General features: G+C 49.0%; 3 protein-coding genes across 3 annotated transcripts; 1 reads left to right on the top strand and 2 right to left on the bottom strand.

The window, feature by feature from the left end:
* Positions 1-54: 54 nt before the first annotated feature.
* On the bottom strand, positions 55-2,887 carry B0J16DRAFT_406014 (uncharacterized protein; the record flags this gene model as incomplete). Its single annotated transcript, XM_046132932.1, has 4 exons — positions 55-687; positions 734-1,637; positions 1,683-1,757; positions 2,358-2,887. The coding sequence occupies 4 exons, from the start codon at positions 2,885-2,887 to the stop codon at positions 67-69; spliced, it is 2,130 nt and encodes a 709-aa protein (XP_045977995.1). The 3' UTR covers positions 55-66.
* A 1,590-nt stretch (positions 2,888-4,477) lies between these two features.
* B0J16DRAFT_350615 (FAD binding domain-containing protein) lies at positions 4,478-7,156 on the top strand. The gene is made up of 4 exons (XM_046129070.1): positions 4,478-4,884; positions 4,941-5,563; positions 5,616-5,909; positions 5,959-7,156. Exons 1-4 carry the CDS (start codon positions 4,842-4,844, stop codon positions 6,919-6,921), a joined length of 1,923 nt encoding a protein of 640 aa, XP_045977994.1. The 5' UTR covers positions 4,478-4,841; the 3' UTR covers positions 6,922-7,156.
* Positions 7,157-8,222: 1,066 nt separating this feature from the next.
* B0J16DRAFT_276519 (uncharacterized protein) lies at positions 8,223-9,902 on the bottom strand (the record flags this gene model as incomplete). Its single annotated transcript, XM_046123750.1, has 2 exons — positions 8,223-8,938; positions 9,029-9,902. The coding sequence occupies 2 exons, from the start codon at positions 9,900-9,902 to the stop codon at positions 8,223-8,225; spliced, it is 1,590 nt and encodes a 529-aa protein (XP_045977993.1).
* Positions 9,903-17,985: the final 8,083 nt, after the last annotated feature.

The following is a 17,985-nucleotide window of genomic DNA, read 5'->3' as shown; positions in this document are numbered from 1 at the left end:
GAGATACATGAACCATTCCTCTGCCATTTAAGCAAGGAGTTATAAAGTGACAGCATAGCACTTTGATTAATACCTTTCCCCCTGGACCGTCCATTGTCGCTCCCTACGGGGCTGCTTTCCATGCCCATCGTTATGGTTTCGCTGTTCTCGACTGTCCAGTTCCCTCTCAACAATCACTTTGAAAAATTGAGCAATCTCGGCAAGAGCAACCTGCTGTTCATCAGGAACACCAAGCATCTTGAAAATTGACTGCGCATCAACCAACTGCTTCGCAATCACCGAGTCTGGCTGGCAGAGAGTTCGAACACCCATGGCTCTGGCATTGACCTTCATAGCATGCAGAAGTCCACCAATTTCGGCAGGATCAGCTTGTCGACGGCCGTAGAAGCGGAAGTCGTCTATATGCAGGTTGACTAGCTCGAGCTGCGTCTCCAGGTCGTATCGAAAGCCAACCACCTTGGGGCGACCCTTGCTCTGCCACACATCTGCCACCTTCTTGAGTTTGTCTGGCACAAGACGACCCTTGTCCAACTGCACCGCGATGTAATCGTTCAACGCTGTGCTCAGGTTGAATTCGAGTTCGCAGTAGAGGAGACTTTGCTCTCTTGCGTTCAGCGAAATGGTAATATGGGATGCTGGACGAGGGCGAACAACCGGCTGAGCTCGTCGAGAAGTGTGAATCTCTGCCTGGGACTGAGTTAGACAGTACTGAACCTCCGGTGTTCCAACTTACCACATCTTTAGCCATCTTCTTGATACTGTCCAAGATTCCAGTTTTCTTGTGAGGAGTTTTTGCGACGTGCTCAATGACGCCCCGGTCGGTACGCTCTAACCACCCATTATCACCGATCATCGTCTTTTCGCCCTTCTTTGCACTGGGATAGTCAGTCCCTCTGAAATAGAATTGCAGGGGTGAGAAAAGAGGTGTGTTCTGAGCAATTTGGTCGTTGGTGGTAGTACGATTGTTGTTCGTGTGCACTGTTACGATCTGGGGAGATGTCGGCGAGTGTAACTCCATGGCATGGGCCTTTCGTAATCCATCAGCCGAACTCTTGGAGCGTCGAGGTCTATTGACAAGGCCCCCCGTGTGGGCTTCGGATTCTTTGATCATAGACGGATCGTGACCAAGAAGCCACTCCTTGTATGACTTATTTCCAGTTTCGTCCACATTAGAGTGTGACCGAACGTGACTTAGATGGAGTGGTGAGGGACGAGCTGTAGGTTGAGCAGAGTAGACTGAAGAAGAGTTATCTTCGAACATTGAAGCACGCTCGAACCGGCCTTCCCCAAGGGGAGAGACTGCATCAGGGATGTCCTCTAGATCACTCGATCGAGATGCGATCCCACTGCGGCGGCCAGTCGCGAGTTGCAGTGGAGAAGGTGGGTTTCTTTGACGACGCTCTGCTATAGAGAACATGTCTCTGGAAGAGTCTGAGTGGCGACCGGGCATGAGCTCGGAGAAAGTTGGGGAATCTGCTCCCAAACTGTTATCTGGAGTGGTCCACCTATAAGAGCCTCGAGTTTGAGGACTTTGGTGTTTACTCTTCCATGGCGTTGATCTTGGTGTTGACATTGCAGACTTCTTCTTCCTCGATTTTATCGATTTGTTCGGGCTACTGTTCACGTTTTGACTGAACCTGCAGGAATATTAGCACGAAGTCAGGCTTGTGTCAATAACATACGCTTCTGTTATCTTGTCAACTTGGCTCTCGGTCAAGTCCATACGGATACGGAGTGGTTGAGACAGTGAGCGTGTTCTTGATTCTGTATCCAAAGGCGCCATCACTGCAGCCACTTGATGGCGGCTCTTGAGTGAGTGATCAGATGCAGGACCATCTGCCGACTACCTTGGAGCAGATATACTGTTTTGAAAAATAAAGCCGCCTGAAATTTTTAAGAGATTTAGGTTGCCCCGGGTGAGGTGGTGGGTTGCATGTGTTGCCAGTGTTGGCAGCTGGCAGCAAGTGCCAGTGATGTGACAGCGCGAGAGCCTCAGACTGAATAGTAGACGCTTTAGGTACCTGCCAAAAGCTTCAGGGGATAATCTATTAGCCTCTCAATCGTATTTGTTGCCATTCACATCTATAAGAAGAGTACTCTCAATGTAAAGATTGTTTGATGACACCAAAAACTCGGTAACATATGAATCCTTTCTGTCGTTCGATGTCTATAGAAGAGATGAATCAGGAGCGTGATATGTTCCCATCATCTGCTTCAGTTCGACGTAACATACAGATATCGAATTATAGGTAACCAACACCGCGATGATTCAACTTGAACTATGCTTCCACCGGTAATCAATGCCACTATCGAACCAAAGCTGGGGTGTAAAGGGTCCTTGAAAACTCCTTGTATACACCAATTCTTTCGGTTGGTATCCTGCGGCTATTTCCATTGCAATGTCTTCGGCAACTGGTAGTTCTCTTATGAACGGTGGCAAAGGCCTGTTATCTTTGAACAAGCCAAATTTCCGCGCAAAATTTGCGTTGGGGATTTCACAGTCTCTGACACAGATGTCCAGCCGAGGCTCAAACATGCCATGGACCACGAAAGCTGAATGTTCGTCTTGTTCCGATGTGGCTCTAGGTGGATTGTCTGGTCCCTTGTTCTTCTGGGCTAAACGGAATCTGTGTATAATTTCAGTTATCATCTCATGCCTCATGACCCTCGTGCTTAGCGAACGGCGATGACCATGCTTGGCTCGCTCGTTTTGTCCAGATAGTCTTTCGGGAATTTCCCTTCGCGGTAGCTCTGCTAGATCGATGGATTTTTCGCCTACAAGTCTACCTCTATGTCTCATGTTCTGGCTCCATTGCATTTCGTGAAACTCTCTGGCTTTGAGTTGTCGAAACGCCCGCGTGCCTCCGCTGCGTGACGAGACGTACATAGTATGTTCTATCATCCAAGTCTTCCGTGTCCCAATTCCACTTGGATACAACGATGATCTTATTGTTACAGGCGAATAATCAGAAAGGCGCGTGCTGTATCTCTGCGGATGAGTATCTCTCCACTGTACGAGTGCAGCAGTTGGTGTGATACTGGATGTGACGGTGGTCAGGTGCGGAATATGAGGGAGCTCTAGGTCTGACTATACCTTGTGTCAGCCAGCTCAACGGTATTCAGTGTAATGTTCCTCACATGTCTGTTTAGGTGATCGTGTCTCCAACGCTGAAATGCTGCGCCAGGATCATCTGAATAGTGGCAATCAACTTCGATCAGCTCGTAAAGCACACCTCCTGCAAGTCCAAGCAATTCATCACCGAGGTGGTCTCGTAGCACCAGAAAAACCTATACCTTGTCAGACAGCAGCTCTCCTCGACATGCAGGTCACCTAACAAGTCGAATACCGTCACGGTACTGGTAGTTGCGAGGAACGTGAGCGCAGTATCGAACGAGGACGTTACGGCACTCTGTCAAACTTTTAGCTATTGAACAGGCTCTGTCTTTTCACGCACTGACTGTCTTCATCAAAAGTTTTTGTGAGGTCGACAGACTCGTCTCTGCCGAGATGCGTAGAATGTAACGACGTACCATCCATTCCTGTACCACAGGACTCCGGATGGTTGGTTTTCTGAATGTATAGAGCTAGAGCTGGACGCGCATGACGCCGCGCTATACAGACCAACTCGAGACCATACGGCTTGTAGAAGATGGAGTTCTAAATAATGTGTCGGGTAGGGATGCTCCATCGAGATGGTGATTATGGATCTGAGTTGCTACCTACCTAGGTAAGCACCTACGAGAAGAACAATCCCTTTAAACCTAGCAAGAAGCGCCGAAAATAATAGGTAGGTACAAGCGTTGCCTGAGGATAGGTAGGCAGGTTCCTTCCATTTTGGTATCTGCTCACGATGGAGCGACTTCCGTTTTCATTTTGTCTCAGCTCACCATTGCATTGAAGCTCTGAGCCTAGGTATATACTATCATTATGACTGCTCCACGGTATTATCCGCGAGCGCGTACAAAGTTAAATATAACTAATTCATGCTCGACTAGAATAGTAGTTTGGCTCATTTGCCTTTGCATTTCAAGTTTGCATCCTCGTTGGCTGCCTCGCCCTAGGGTAAGTATCACCATTTTAGATGCAATTCTGTTTTTACTAGACAGGATCTAACGAAGCATCGTATAGGCCTTGGCCATCCAATCACTAAAGCCAGGTCTTTCATTGTCAGACTTGTCATGTTAGGGATCTTGGGAAAATGAGATCTTCGGTCTGCTGCCCGGCATTCGTGAGGCCCACAATGGTCCCCCCCGTAGATGGCAGGTTAATCATGCAGTTAAGATTTGTTAAGATCTGCTCGTAAGCCAGCAGGCTATACTATCAGAGACCATCTTACTGCATCACCCCTGCAGCCGAGACAGAAGCCGGACCCGGTCACGGCTTCCCGAAATCAACTCCCGATTTCCCAAAAAGGCAGTCAGTCTAGACTTCCTGCCTCCTCTTTGCCCCAGAACCCCACATTCAAGACATCTGAACCCCATGACGACAAGCAATTATCTGTGACTTAGCTCACCAAAAGTTTACCGGGCACATCTTTGAGGACCCAGACCATTCAGCCTCTCCGATACGCCAAAGAAAGAGCCAAGACGCTCTCCACAACCCGTACCGAATCTGATGCCGTTAATTTTCCTCGGGTTTCTAACTCTCTTAATCTGAGCCGCACGCTGACCGAGTCCTTACTCCCCCGGCCGAGCCCCCCGGCATCTCTGGTCATCATGTCGTCTTCGCATATAAGACGCGACCCCCCATCGACATGACTTGACTTGACTTCTCCAGATTGACTACACTTGGTTGTCCACACTAACAGATACCCAAACCATCTCTTTTACTGTCACACACCATGCCTCAATCACAGTCTGATCGCTCACCTTACTATGACATTGGTAAGTTTTTATACATTCATGAAAATTATATGGATGTCTAACATGGGCTTTTTTAGTCATTGTCGGCGCTGGACCAGTTGGTCTAATGCTGTCAACCTGCCTTGCGCGTTGGGGCTACAAGATCAAGCACATTGATAACAGAGCTGAGCCAACACCGACTGGTCGAGCTGATGGCATACAGCCGCGTTCTCTGGATCTTCTTCGCAACATGGGCCTTAAGTCTGCCATAATGGCACACAACCCAGCTCGAGTTTACGAAGTTGCCTTCTGGGATCCTGCTTCATCAGGCAACGGTATTGCCCGGACTGGAACATGGGCCAGCTGCCCCGACTTTATCGATGCCCGTTATCCATTCACAACCTTGTTGCACCAGGGCTTGATTGAACGTGTTTTCATCTCGGATCTGGAGAAGAACGGCGCACAGGTCCAACGACCATGGTCCATCAAGAGTTTCACTTCTGATGAGAAGTCCAACCCTGACTATCCCGTTACTGTCGAGCTGGAGCATGTCGACGGCACAGCCCATGAGACTCTGCACGCCAAGTACCTATTTGGTGGTGAGGGTGCAAGATCATTTATCCGCAACCAGCTTGGTATCGCTGTTCATCACAAGGACCCTATTGCACACGTTTGGGGCGTCATGGATGGTGTAGTGAGAACTGACTTTCCTGATATCAAGGTGAGTTCCTCGTTTCGGTAATACCTCGCTTCTGTTTACTGACTACTATTAGATGAAATGTACCATTCACAGTGAACATGGTTCTATCATGGTTATTCCACGTGAGAACAACATGGTCCGTCTCTACATTCAGATTGCATCCTCGACAGACCCAGATTGGAACCCTAGGCGTACAGCTACCGAAGAGCAAGTGCAGGAGTCTGCCAAAAAGATCCTGCAGCCATACTCTATTGAGTGGGAGCGCGTCGAATGGTACTCCGTCTACCCTATCGGACAAGGCATTTCTGAGAAATACACATTGGACCAGCGAGTTTTCCTTGGCGGTGATGCTTGTCACACCCACAGTGTAAGTCATTCTAAACGGATATAAATATCATGTGCTGACAAAATCGCAGCCCAAAGCAGGACAGGGAATGAATACAGCGTTCCTTGATGCCCAGAACCTTGCCTGGAAGATACATGCCGTCGAATCCGGCTTTGCCAACAGGGAGATTCTCAAGACTTACGAGACAGAGAGAAAACACGTTGCTGAATCTCTTCTTGACTTTGACAACCGATATGCCAAGCTGTTCTCGCAACGACCCCCCGCAGCCGCGGAGGTACAGGCAGCGTCGGCGGACCATGGCAACAACAGCGCGAGTCAAGAGAACGAGTTCATCAACACTTTTAAGGAGTCTTGCGAATTTACCAGTGGATACGGCGTTTACTACAAGCCAAACGTTTTCAACTGGTCTCCCGAACACGCCGCACAGTCGCCTCTCATTCACCCTCAAGGAACGAAGTTACGAACGGGTCGCATTTTCATCAACTCAAACGTAACACGAGTCGTGGATGCCAATGTAGTCCATCTTGAGCAAGAAGTACCATTAAACGGCGCTTTCCGACTATTCGTCTTTGCTGGCGCTCCATCAAAAACTCGCCAGGCCCTCAAGGATTTTGCCAACCATCTCGGCAGCCAACGATCCTTCTACGCTACGTACCAACGATCTGATCTGGACAAGGTCTCGTACCATGAAAAGCACCTCCCCCATAGCCGTTTCTTCACACTATCTACAATTTTTGCTGCTAGACGGCCCGATATCGAGATATCTCGCGACGTGCCAGGAGTCCTCGCTCGATACAGGGACCACGTGTATGCCGATGATCGTTCGGACGCCCGGTTTTCGCAGGCGAAGGCTGTGGCTCATGCCAAGATGGGCTTGGATGAGGATCTTGGCGGAGTGGTTGTAGTTCGACCCGACGGATATGTTGGTATTGTTGTCAGTCTTGTTGAAGGCAGTGGCACAGTGGATGCGTTGAATGAGTATTTCTCAAGTTTCTGCACGAAGAAGCTGGGAGCTACCATGGCACAACTATAAGCCGACGATGGATTTGGGAGCAGGTTGTTTTGAAATATGGGGAAGATGTTGATTCGATGTAAATGAACTCTTTAGCGAACATGAACACAAAAGCATTAGACAATATTGGGACCGTTGCGTTGTGATATTGGATGCCTGATAGTATTCACTGGGTAACAGAAGAATCACCTCCAAGTCTGAGGACAGCGAAATAGAGTAGCGTAAGTGCTAGTCTTAAGTTAGCATAAATAACATGATCAAATTATTTCATCTCCTATGCTCTTGACGGCCAGCTTTTCTGACACCACGACTATGATTAGCAAATCCAATGACCTTACTTACATATGCAAAGATGCATTTGGATTATCCTGCCTATCCGACTGTATCAGAGGATTAGTAATATATTAATGTAGTCGAGCTATTTACCTCCTCGTGGTTAAAGACAGAAGCTTATGACATTGGTTAATATCTATACCATTGCACCCAGGCTACCCAGTAACGGTATCGTGGAGGAGCATAGCTCTAAGGCAAAGATTCGGACTGGAACAGCTGCTTGAGCAAATAGATCTTGATCGCTTTATGCATCCGTCCGGTTTGGCTTTAGACTTCATCACAGTTGAGGAATTCCAGCCACTTCGAAAAGGAAGTTCTGCTCCGGTAGAGTGAGCTGTCTGACCTAGCAGGCTTGTTACATTCTTGTCACGAGTGGCGTTGGGTCAGCCTCTATATGAAATTCCTCCCCCTACAGTTGGCGCATCACGCGATCCACAAATCAAACAGAAACAGTAATCGTTAGGACAATGGTAAATGTTGTTTATGTAAAATAGTTTTTGTTAGGCATTACGTCTAGGTTCCCTCCCATGTATGGTGGAAGGGGGGGTATCATGGCTAACTAGACACATGAGTCCATCTCTTTCTTTTCTTTGACCCGTTCATATTAAACCAAAAAAAAAAGGGGGAAAGGCCGTTATCGTCATCATCAGACCGGCCGTCAAGGGCATCTTCTCGCGCCCTCCCAGTCCTTTATCGCCTCGTTAAATGCAATCTCAACATCCAGGAATACCTGTATGAGCGGCCGGATGCGTACACCAGAGCCAGACAATCTCGCAAATGAATAGCAAACCCTCCAACAACCCCAATAATGTAGTTTAAACAAGAAATCAAATAATGTCGCCATAAACGCCTTGCCTGCCTCGTATGACCATCTTCATCAATGATGGTCTGTGATAAATCCATGTATGCAAGTCATCAAGCTTAACTTAAAAACAAAATTCAAATAAAGAAGAAAGTGGACATGTGAATCCGGGCTCGCCTCTCGCATCTCAAGTAGTGGTCTCCATCTTGACCATGGAGGAAGACGAACCAACTCGGAAGACGCGTTGTAGCAAACTATGTTTGCTACCGTTTGCTCGCCTGTAACTGAGGGCAAAGTCGCAACCCTCAGCCGAACTCATCGAAGTCCGACTTGGTGATCGGCGGCGATCGAGCTCTGCATCCCACCCGTACATATCTTCTACGGGGGACGCAAAACGAAAAGCTTGGTGATCTGAGGTGGTTGAAGGGCAACCCATATCCTCACTGCTAGAAGCAGGTGTAGGTAGGTAATTGGACACATCAGCCATCGGGACCGCGTTGACGTTTTCGTGACCTCCAGAGCATACAGGTAACATTGATAGAAGTGGTGGATCAGTGCAACGGGAAGATGATGAAGCATCGCTTGACTGAGCAGCATGGTTATTCGTCAGTGACTGCATACTAGTAACGAGCTCGGATGGCTTGTTCAATCGTCTTCTCATACGTATATTCTTTTGTACGAGAGACGTCTTCACCCCGTTTCGAGTGGTGTCATATTTTGCGGCCGTGCCATTGCCAAAACCGCCGCCTTGTCGGAGGTCAGGATTGTGGTACCAACCATCGTCAGCTGCACGCAAAGTGCCATGCAGAGGAGGACCAAGACAAACGCTGTCCGTCTCACGAGAAATATCATGAGCCCAGTCGGCTTCGTTGGACGATTCAGGTAATGACGCGACCTGTGACCCTCATAAGGAGTCATGGTGCATATGGAACCCTTCGGCAGGATGGGATGAGGTGGGGGCGGAGCGTGTTCTTGAGCTCTTGCGGTTGAAACCCAGCTTGGCGCCCATCTTCTTCCAGCCCTTGTTGTGAGCAGCTACAGCACGTTGGAGACCACCAGGAGAAGTGGTGAAGGCCCATTCCGAGGTGGGCGGCGTAGTTGGGGGAGTCATGGGCTCCATACCCGGAGTTGAGTTACAATCGCTGTCGTCTGTCAAGGATTCGGGCTCGGCATGGTGCATCGAGTTCATCGATCGGACAGGAGCACCCATACGATTGTTGCTGTTTGAGGACCGGCGCGATCCACGGCCCTGCTCCTCTGTGGGTGCATCAACGTGCATGGGGGCGACGGATTGGAGGAAAGGAACGAGCAGAGAATCATTCATCAATTCGTAGAGAATTCGACCAGCCTCATCCAATTGTGCGGGGTGGGGAGGAGAAGGGCCGCAAGGGAGACCGAGCAGCTGATCGCGAATGCGAGCCGGGAGGTTGACCTCTCGAGGAGCACAAGGAATGATGTAAACCTGCATAAGCTTTTCCCATAACACACAAACGCGGTCATTATCCTCCTGGGTGCGGTTCGGGTTGTTGGTGATGATTTCGTTGTAGAAGGCGGCGTATCGTTGCGAGTCGAGAGTGAATTCGAGGCTTTCCATACAGTGATTTTGAGAAAGATAGGCCATGAAGGCACTAAGAGTCCATGGTGGTGAGGCTACATCGAGTAGAATTTCGGTTAGGGAAGGCGGGCGAGAATTGGTTGTACCATTTGGTGTGGAAGTTCCGGACATGAAGGCCTCGCTGACGGGTCTTGAGATAGGTGAATCGACGTCGAAAATGTCCTCGAAAGCGGATGATGGTTGAGGTGATGGCGGAGGTATGTTGCATCCATGGCAGTCAATAGACTGCCTCCGTGAGCGCGACACACCCATCATTCTAGGTCAGGCGCTTCGAACGTCCTAGGCAAGTGATGGATAGTAAATGATCAAACAAGGAAACAGATCCTAGACTTGAAGCGTTTCGAAGGGAGGGGACAAGGTCAGGTAATAAGAGCGAAACCAAGTGGAGTCGTGGTAAACCAAAGCGGATAGTGGAAATCTGACACAGAAACTAACGCAGATGTCCTTATAGTGGAGGCAGGACGAGGCGTCGAGTCTAGATGTAAGGCTACCGCAGGAACGATGAGGCCATCAAGGTCAAAGTATACTGTGAGCCTGTGTAAGAGTATCAGAAGAAAACACTGGAGGAACGGCCGCAGTGTGGATTGAAGATATGCAGAGGCCGGTAGGTGGCTTGTTATGGGGCCAATCTGCACCACGAGAGGAGTCGAGCAGGCAAGATTGGGTTCAGGGATTGCCAAGATGGCAAGATTGAGGTCTGCGATCGTGCGGTACTGTAGACGCGGAACGAAAGTAAGAAATGTCACAACGGACAAGACGGGTAGGGTAATTGATGATCGGACGTGACAACAAAGAAGTCCGCCCCAAAGTTGGTCCAAGTGACGTTTTGAGGTCAATCAATCCCAAAGCGGAGATGGCGCAAAGAGGGTCGAGGCCGTCCGGTAGGAGCGTAGAGGTTGCTGGGTAGTTCCCAAGGGATTGGAATGCGAGGGTCGTGGGAGCCGCGAGCCGGCGAATGTCGTCGTGGACGGATTTCGGATGGTGGCTCTACCAGAGGGCTTGGCGAAGACCGGGCAGAGAGGAACAGAAGTCTGAGATGGACGAAGACGACGAGAGTTCGACGGCGTGCAGCCGACCGCGAGTTTATCGACAAGATAGCAGAGCGTCTAGAGCGAGAGGGTTGGTTTGATTTGGTTTGGGCGAGAGACAGATCGAATCGCAGGAATGCGGACCTGGGGGGATCCAAAGTGTAATAAGAGGTCCAGAGCCCAGACCCCAGTTGCAGAGCAGGTAGGCTGTGGAGGTGGAAGGGCGAAAGAGCGTGGGTGCCGACGGGCGTACAGTATGAGCGGCGTTGGAGAGCAGCGCTAAATTTGCGTCGAGGCGGCAGATCTGCTAGTTGGTTGGCTACTGAGGTACAAGCTTGGGTCTGGTGGTACGTATTGGGTTTTGGGGGATCTTTGTCAAGAAAGGAAAGGAGGGGGGAAGGAGTTTACAGTTGAAACAGGACAGGCCCTGGTATGCTAACGCAGTTGTTTATAGGAGGATTGTGTCCGGGATTCGATTTGGAGGAATGGGCGACAAGAGAGAGAGCGAGAGTGCTTTTGGAAGTCTTGAGATGAATAAAGTAGAGTAATGTGATGTATCGCACTTTTGAGCTGGTTGAAGGAGCGAATAATTGATTTGATTTGAGTGTGTGTCGTCACTTTGTGATGTGCGAAAACAACACCAAAAAAAGGAAGGCGACCAGAAGCGGGTGATGGGCGAACGGGGCTGGGTCGAGCTTGTTTTTAAAGAGAAACCTCGCTGATGAGATTTTGCTGTTTCCCCCCCTTGGCTTTCTCGTTTTTCGGTCACTTTTTTTTTTTTCCTTGTCTTGCAACCTGGACTGCTAGTGCGCTGTAAAGGAGCCCGGACGGAGACACAAAACAACACAGGGTGGGGAGGTTGATGTGGAGATGGAGAGGACAAGAAAGAAAGAAGCCGGGATGGAAGGAAAAGTGGGTAAGCAAGGGGTGGGTTTAGTATTTACGACGTCAATAACATAACACTGCATCTGTTACAAGCGGAGGGAGCGAAACAAACCAAACCAGACCAAACCGAACCAAACCAAACAGTCGGGAGACCTGCATACCACTTATTGGACATCAGACAAGCCTTACCCTGCGCTGCCCGAAAGACTCATTGAGGATTAGAGCAAAGTAAATATGGAACCCAAAGAGATCACGTTTGTACTGTATCATTTTGACTTGTCGCTAACAGGGGCAGCTAGTATGCTGTGCTGTGCTGTGCTGTATCATGCAGTACCTACAGTACAATACAGTCGGGTCCCTGCTGCTGTCTACTAAGTAAAACCTGACAGCTGACCGGGAACATATTCAGCCAAAGAAAAGCCAGGACTCGGCAAGGGGCGGGGCCGGGAGGCGACGAAAGCACCAGAGGGTGGCGGCGTTAACAACGACAACGACGGGCCTACAGAGGGTCAGGCACTGGAAGTACAGTACTGTACTGGCCTAATCTAAGCGATGCCCTTAGGGAAACCAATAGCGTTCTGTAACCCTAGACTCCTACCTCCACCACGATCAATCAGTCAATGGGATCTTCACTCGGGTACCCCTGTGTAGCAATGGATCTCTGTCTACAGTACCGCACCCAGACAAAATGCTTGGCTAACAAGGGGTCGCACATGGATGCTCACATATTCACGAGGGTAAGGTGTTTTCAGCCTGGCGTTGAGGCGAAGAAGCCTTTTGGAAGCTCTCCCTTCTTTCATTGTAAACAGGGGTTCAGATTACCCTTTTGGTTGGCGGCGTCGCGTATATCAAGGTGTCTTCCGTTGATAATGATGGCCTTTTGTCTGCACGTTTCTCGAATACGTAGTTCTGCATCGCCCTGCAATCACTCCCTCTTTGAATCATTTGCTCATTCGTTGAGAGAAGGCTAAACTCTACCAGCACAAACAACTATGGACCGGTATCGAAAGTTCGTCCTCATGAACTTCCCAAAGCATCATTGTAGGTCCACAACAAATGACAAATGCCACCGTGCAATCAAATACCTACATAAAGAATCAGACCCCTTAAACAACCTGACACGTGGAGGGCGTGAAAAAGGAGCCACCCTGATTCAAGGTCATCACGGTTAAAAAGAAAAGAAAATTCATAAACCAAGGCACGAAAAAGAACCGACTCTGCTAACTCAGGCACGGACAACGCCGAAAGCTACCTGAGCTGAGATCAGAATTATGTAAGGTATCTAACCAAATAGGGCGAGAAACGGAGCGGGATAGCTGAGTGTGGCAAATTTCCCATAGGCGTACAGTAGTCGGCAGACAGTGACGCAGTGGCACCGGTAATAACAAGTTTGTGCAATCCAATAGCCGGAGCTTGGGGTTGCCAACGGAACGGGCAGCATAATACTGCAGGTAGGTAGGTATGTACTGTAACTAGGTACCTACCAACAGGACAGTAATGTTAACAGATTATCGGTTGGAGTTTCTTTGAATCCAAGGATAAAAACGTACGCACTATGGACAGTTTCCCACCGTGCACCCATGTCAACCTGCTATATGCTATTGCTAGTTGAATTCTATCGATAACATTGTACAGTGAACGAAGCACGCTAGAAGATCACAGCTGTGACCCAAAGTGGAGGCTCTGGTCTCAAGCCAAGTTTCGGTTGGGGGTCTTTGCTTCTGCTTCTTAAACGCTGTGATCTGGCCCGTCCTATTTCTTAAATACACTCACTGCCTTTATCATCTCGATCTCCCATCCCGAATGCACCGTTGAAATGCACGGTTAGTCTATGGATGATTACATAGGTAGGTATCCGTAGTGTAGTAAATGCAATGCAATGCAGTGATCGAATTGTGCCGCGGGGGGTATCAATATGACGAACCAATTGAGGCTGGGTTCCCCGCACGGCTCTCACTCCAATTGCCCTTTGAAGTCGTGTGTGGGAAAGGACCCTTACATCATGGCAGCTCTCTTATTCAATCTACAGTACTTATAAACCAGGTAGCAGAAAGGCGCATCCATACATGAGGTGTCTAATAGATATCATAAGAATGAGGTTGAGTACAATGCAGGCTCAATTTCACAGCGGAAACATTTCCGCTACTTGGAAGAGGATCCGTGATCTTCACGCGACAACGGGAGATTTTCACCCCAAGATTAACATCGGGATGATCTTCAGTAGGTAACTTGCCTAGAGCCGGATTCTCACAGCAGGAGGGCAACTTGACCAGCCGGATCGTCATCGACAGTCAGCGCTGCATATCCTCAATTACTAAATCCAAATCTCAAGTTCGGACAAGAATGTAGACATACGCCTATATTTAACGGCTCGAGTATTCCCAAATGGATTATACTTCTCAAAGCAAGTGCAAATGATAGACATATACCTACTACCTAGATAACCGTCAAGCCTCGTCGATATGTGGCTAGACGCTTATTAGAATGTATCCTGCAAGATGGGTCTTCTTCGTCTTTTCAATTACCAACCTCTTGGCGCCGACCCGTAGCATTGTTGCTGTCCTCGGCTTCTCGCCCCAACCATCAAATGCCGTCTTTGAATCCCACGAGCCCCCTCAAAGATCTATTTTTCGTTGTAGCACCTAACTATGGGTCCGGGCATGATACCCCTGCAAAAAGGAGACAGACGGCGTGGCTTACAAGGCCCTATGACTGGGCCCTCGATCCTCAAATGCAGCTTGGCTTTGCCGCTAAAGAGCGATAGCGCGGTCGATCGCGATGGGCATCTCCAATGATGCTGATTGGCTTTGACTGTACAGTGTTGCACTGTACATAGGGCGCAGGCCTCCTCCCAGGCTCAAGCGCCAAGGAACAGTCGATCCTCAGACACAAGGGTCAAGGGACCGCTTCGGTTGTCCTGCGGCAGTTACCGACAGCATCGTTACCTGATGTACTGTGCTGTCCACTCGGATACTGTAGGTCGATCATGCTGCATGATTACCTAGTAGTCGAATGGTTTAACGGGATGACGGAGCTGGGAAAGTTGTCGGTCCCTGAAGGAAAACGATTCAAAGGTTAATCCTTACTCGCATCGCATTTGTGCCGGGGATAAAAAGCCATGGCCTGAGTAAGAGCCTCAGCCAGACGACACGCCAATCCTTTTCTTGTCCACAGGTCCGTAAAGTTAGTTCTTGTCCCGTTTGCAGCTTTGCCTTACCTTGGAAGAAGAACGCCACTATGAATTGTGTAGCGAGTGTGGCTTTGAACGTATCTGGCATTGAATATTCATTGAATATCAACATCAAAACGCAATTGTTACCTACTCCCCCCGAGACTAAAAGTATCCTTTTGATCCCTCTCTGCAGCCTAACTTCAGGAGGCCCAAAAGTATTGGTCATCGAGCCCGCAGCATTTGGAGCGTATAATGCTGCAAAGAAATATCACGGGCTAATAATATATACGTCTGATTGTAATGGTGTCAGGTTCAATAGAACATGTGCCCGGTATATTGGTCGCTCCCAAACTATCTGACAATGGCGTAGAAACACATCATAAGCACATGCGCGCGTTAACTGCAGATTTTGACCACCAGGGCGTTAACCTGTCCATCACTTACATATGACCAAACTGTTGTGCCAGATTCGATTTTGTAATAATGTTCAAGTGATTTGAGCCCGATTTGACATGTATCACCTGGTAAATTCTGGAACTGCACGCAAATTGCTGATCAGTCACGCAAGCTGATGCAAGAAAGGATCAACCATCGTGAACAATTATGATGGCACTGATCAGCATCCACATACCGGTATCAGTGATTGCACAATATGTCTTTTTCGTCACTATTGGTATTTGATATGATATATCTCGAAGGGACATCTTTAGGAATGTTGATGCCGTCATTCTCGCCCTGCAAGAAACGGTCTTTGGCCACCCCCGTGGGACTGATCAAAGTACAGGGCTGAAGCCAAGTTTGCAAACGGAGATTCAGGGCAGGCAGGGCCCGCTAAGGATTAACCAACATGGTGTTATTTGGTTTCTGTTTGTGTGCACGATCCCCAACTGACTCATCTCAACCAGTCATCACAAGGTGTGACTCCCATCTGGAAACCAACATCCAATCTAAACTAACACCTGCTGCATTGGCATCCTTTCTGGAAGACCTAACAAAAGACTCCTCTTTCTATAGTAGACCTGAGGTGCACACGCTTGGGCATGTATCTACTGTAATCGATACCGGTTGGCAGAAGTGACCTGCCACAGCTACTCGCAACGACCTGCAGCTGTATGCAGTAGAGTCGAGACAATACAGCCAAGCAAGTAGCCGCCGTTTAAACCAGGCATTTGAACCTCAACGGTTGTGCTGCTGTAAAGTGAGCCGACAGGTGCACGGCGATTGTATCCGACATCCATGCTCATGAGGATCGGGATTTGCTGTGCAACCCTAGATACGTACCATTCTTGGCAATAATCCAGTCAGACTTCGTTCTGTGCCTATCCATAATGCAAGGACCTGTTTTCCCAACATCCATCCTCTGTCTTAGACGAATTATCGATACCTGGTTGAAGGGCGGCTATAATGGGGCACAAGCCACGTCAACAATAACAAACAGCCCATTTCTCTGAGGGTTGGGTCAATGCTTCTCTTGGCCGTTCTGAGGACTGCTTGTGGCTTATTCTGGAAGCCTGGCAGGGAACTAACAGAAGACATAACAGAGTATCGTGATGGAATCTTTCTAGAAACAAAGTACAGTACTGCTGCTAACGTTGGCGATTGTTCTGGAAGCTTTCCAAATCGAGTAGCTGAACGGCCCAGTCCACACCACCCTTGCTTAGCTCATACTGTACTGAGGTGAAGTGACACCACACTCAACACCAACCGGCCTCGCCGTGTCTCCATCTCTCACCACCACCAATTGTAACTTGCTATACCCCCGACAAGGTAGGCAAAAAACCTCACAAAGACACGATTTTTATTGTCACTCCGGCAATTCCCTCGGGCACCCTACCGTACCAATACCCGACCTGAGATCCAGCCCTTTCCGCGGCCTCCCTTCTTGGTGCGTTCTAGAAGACCTTTTTGAAGCCATGGGCTGGGCTGGGCGGACTCTCTTTTGTTCTTTAATTGGAACTATCGATTTTCGCTTTCTCGGGACACCCATACTGGCGGTGTCCAAATGTCTCCAGTTTTGCAGCAACACCATCCACGTCAGGAAGCTTCTGCCGCTGCAACGGCCCGGGACTTGACACATACACCTGGCATATAGCAGGCAACATGAATCGGGTCGAGCCCCCAAACGGACGTCAGAAGAGGATACCGTCTAAATGGCGTCCTTTGGAACCCTCGTCTAGTCTTGTTAGCATGGGGATCAGGTAGTCGCATGGCGTACTGCTGTTGACGATGCCGCCGAGTCTGCGACATTTAATCCAACACCATATTGTCGGCATCCTAGATTCCTCCCACGATCGGCGTCCATCGGTGAAAGGCCTCTGCAATCGACGATGACCGTACGGACGAACTCCATTTTCTACTCATGGTCAGTAGCGACTCAAGTTGGGCACCTTACTGCGTAGTAAGGTTGCTATCGCAAACCGACACACACGTACAAGAGGCGGTAAGGTCGGCTAGGGTCACATTGCCTCGCACGCCCCCATGATGGCCTATCGTTTGGCTGCCTTGATACTTGTGACAACGTTTTCGCTTGTCTACGCGTCCTGTTACGAACCGAAAATATGCGCAGGGTAAACAGAGCTGTCTATGTCTATGCAGGGTCATTACGGTTGCAATTGGAGGCATACTTCTGTTTACGGAATTCGTCGGGTACCTCACACAATTCGTTGTGGCAAAATGCACTTCCCTATACCGAATAGTGGCCTGCGGCTGAAGACCCTGGATCACCACGAACGTTTAGTCTCGGCGAACTCGAACCGCGGCTATGGATACCTTTATATCAACGACCTGGCTAGGAAGGTAACCTGACGGTTGGGTCTAGCCCAACCCAATAAGCAAGCGTGCAAAACGAATGCTGATTCAACTTTGACATGGATGTGGAATATATTAAAGTTTACAGCCTGGCTAGGATGGGAGCTAACAGTTTCAGTTGTAAGCCTCGATCCTATATCCTTTTTGTTGCAACATGTTTGCCAATATGCTAGTCGCGAGTAGGTAGCCGCCCTCCACTTCAGCCCTTTGTGCAACTTTCTATCCGCTTGCTGGCAAAAGCGAAGGAACCACCAACAAGTGCCAAGCCTTACCTGAGCTTTCGCCTCCGTAAACGAAACCAATGGCGATTGAGCGGATAGCATCTCATCTGCAGAGAAGCCTTTCAATGGGACCCAGACCTACCTTGCCAGCTGCGTTACTGTTGATAGTTGGACCGTGCTATGGACCTTTTAGATCTATGGAAGTCATACTATTCCTTATC

Source organism: Fusarium flagelliforme (assembly GCF_020744385.1).
Source record: "Fusarium flagelliforme strain FIESC 12 MPI-CAGE-AA-0113 chromosome Unknown B0J16scaffold_8, whole genome shotgun sequence".
Lineage (NCBI taxonomy): Eukaryota > Fungi > Ascomycota > Sordariomycetes > Hypocreales > Nectriaceae > Fusarium > Fusarium flagelliforme.
Note: the sequence above shows the minus strand (reverse complement) of the source record. Positions and strands in the feature narration are given on the sequence as shown.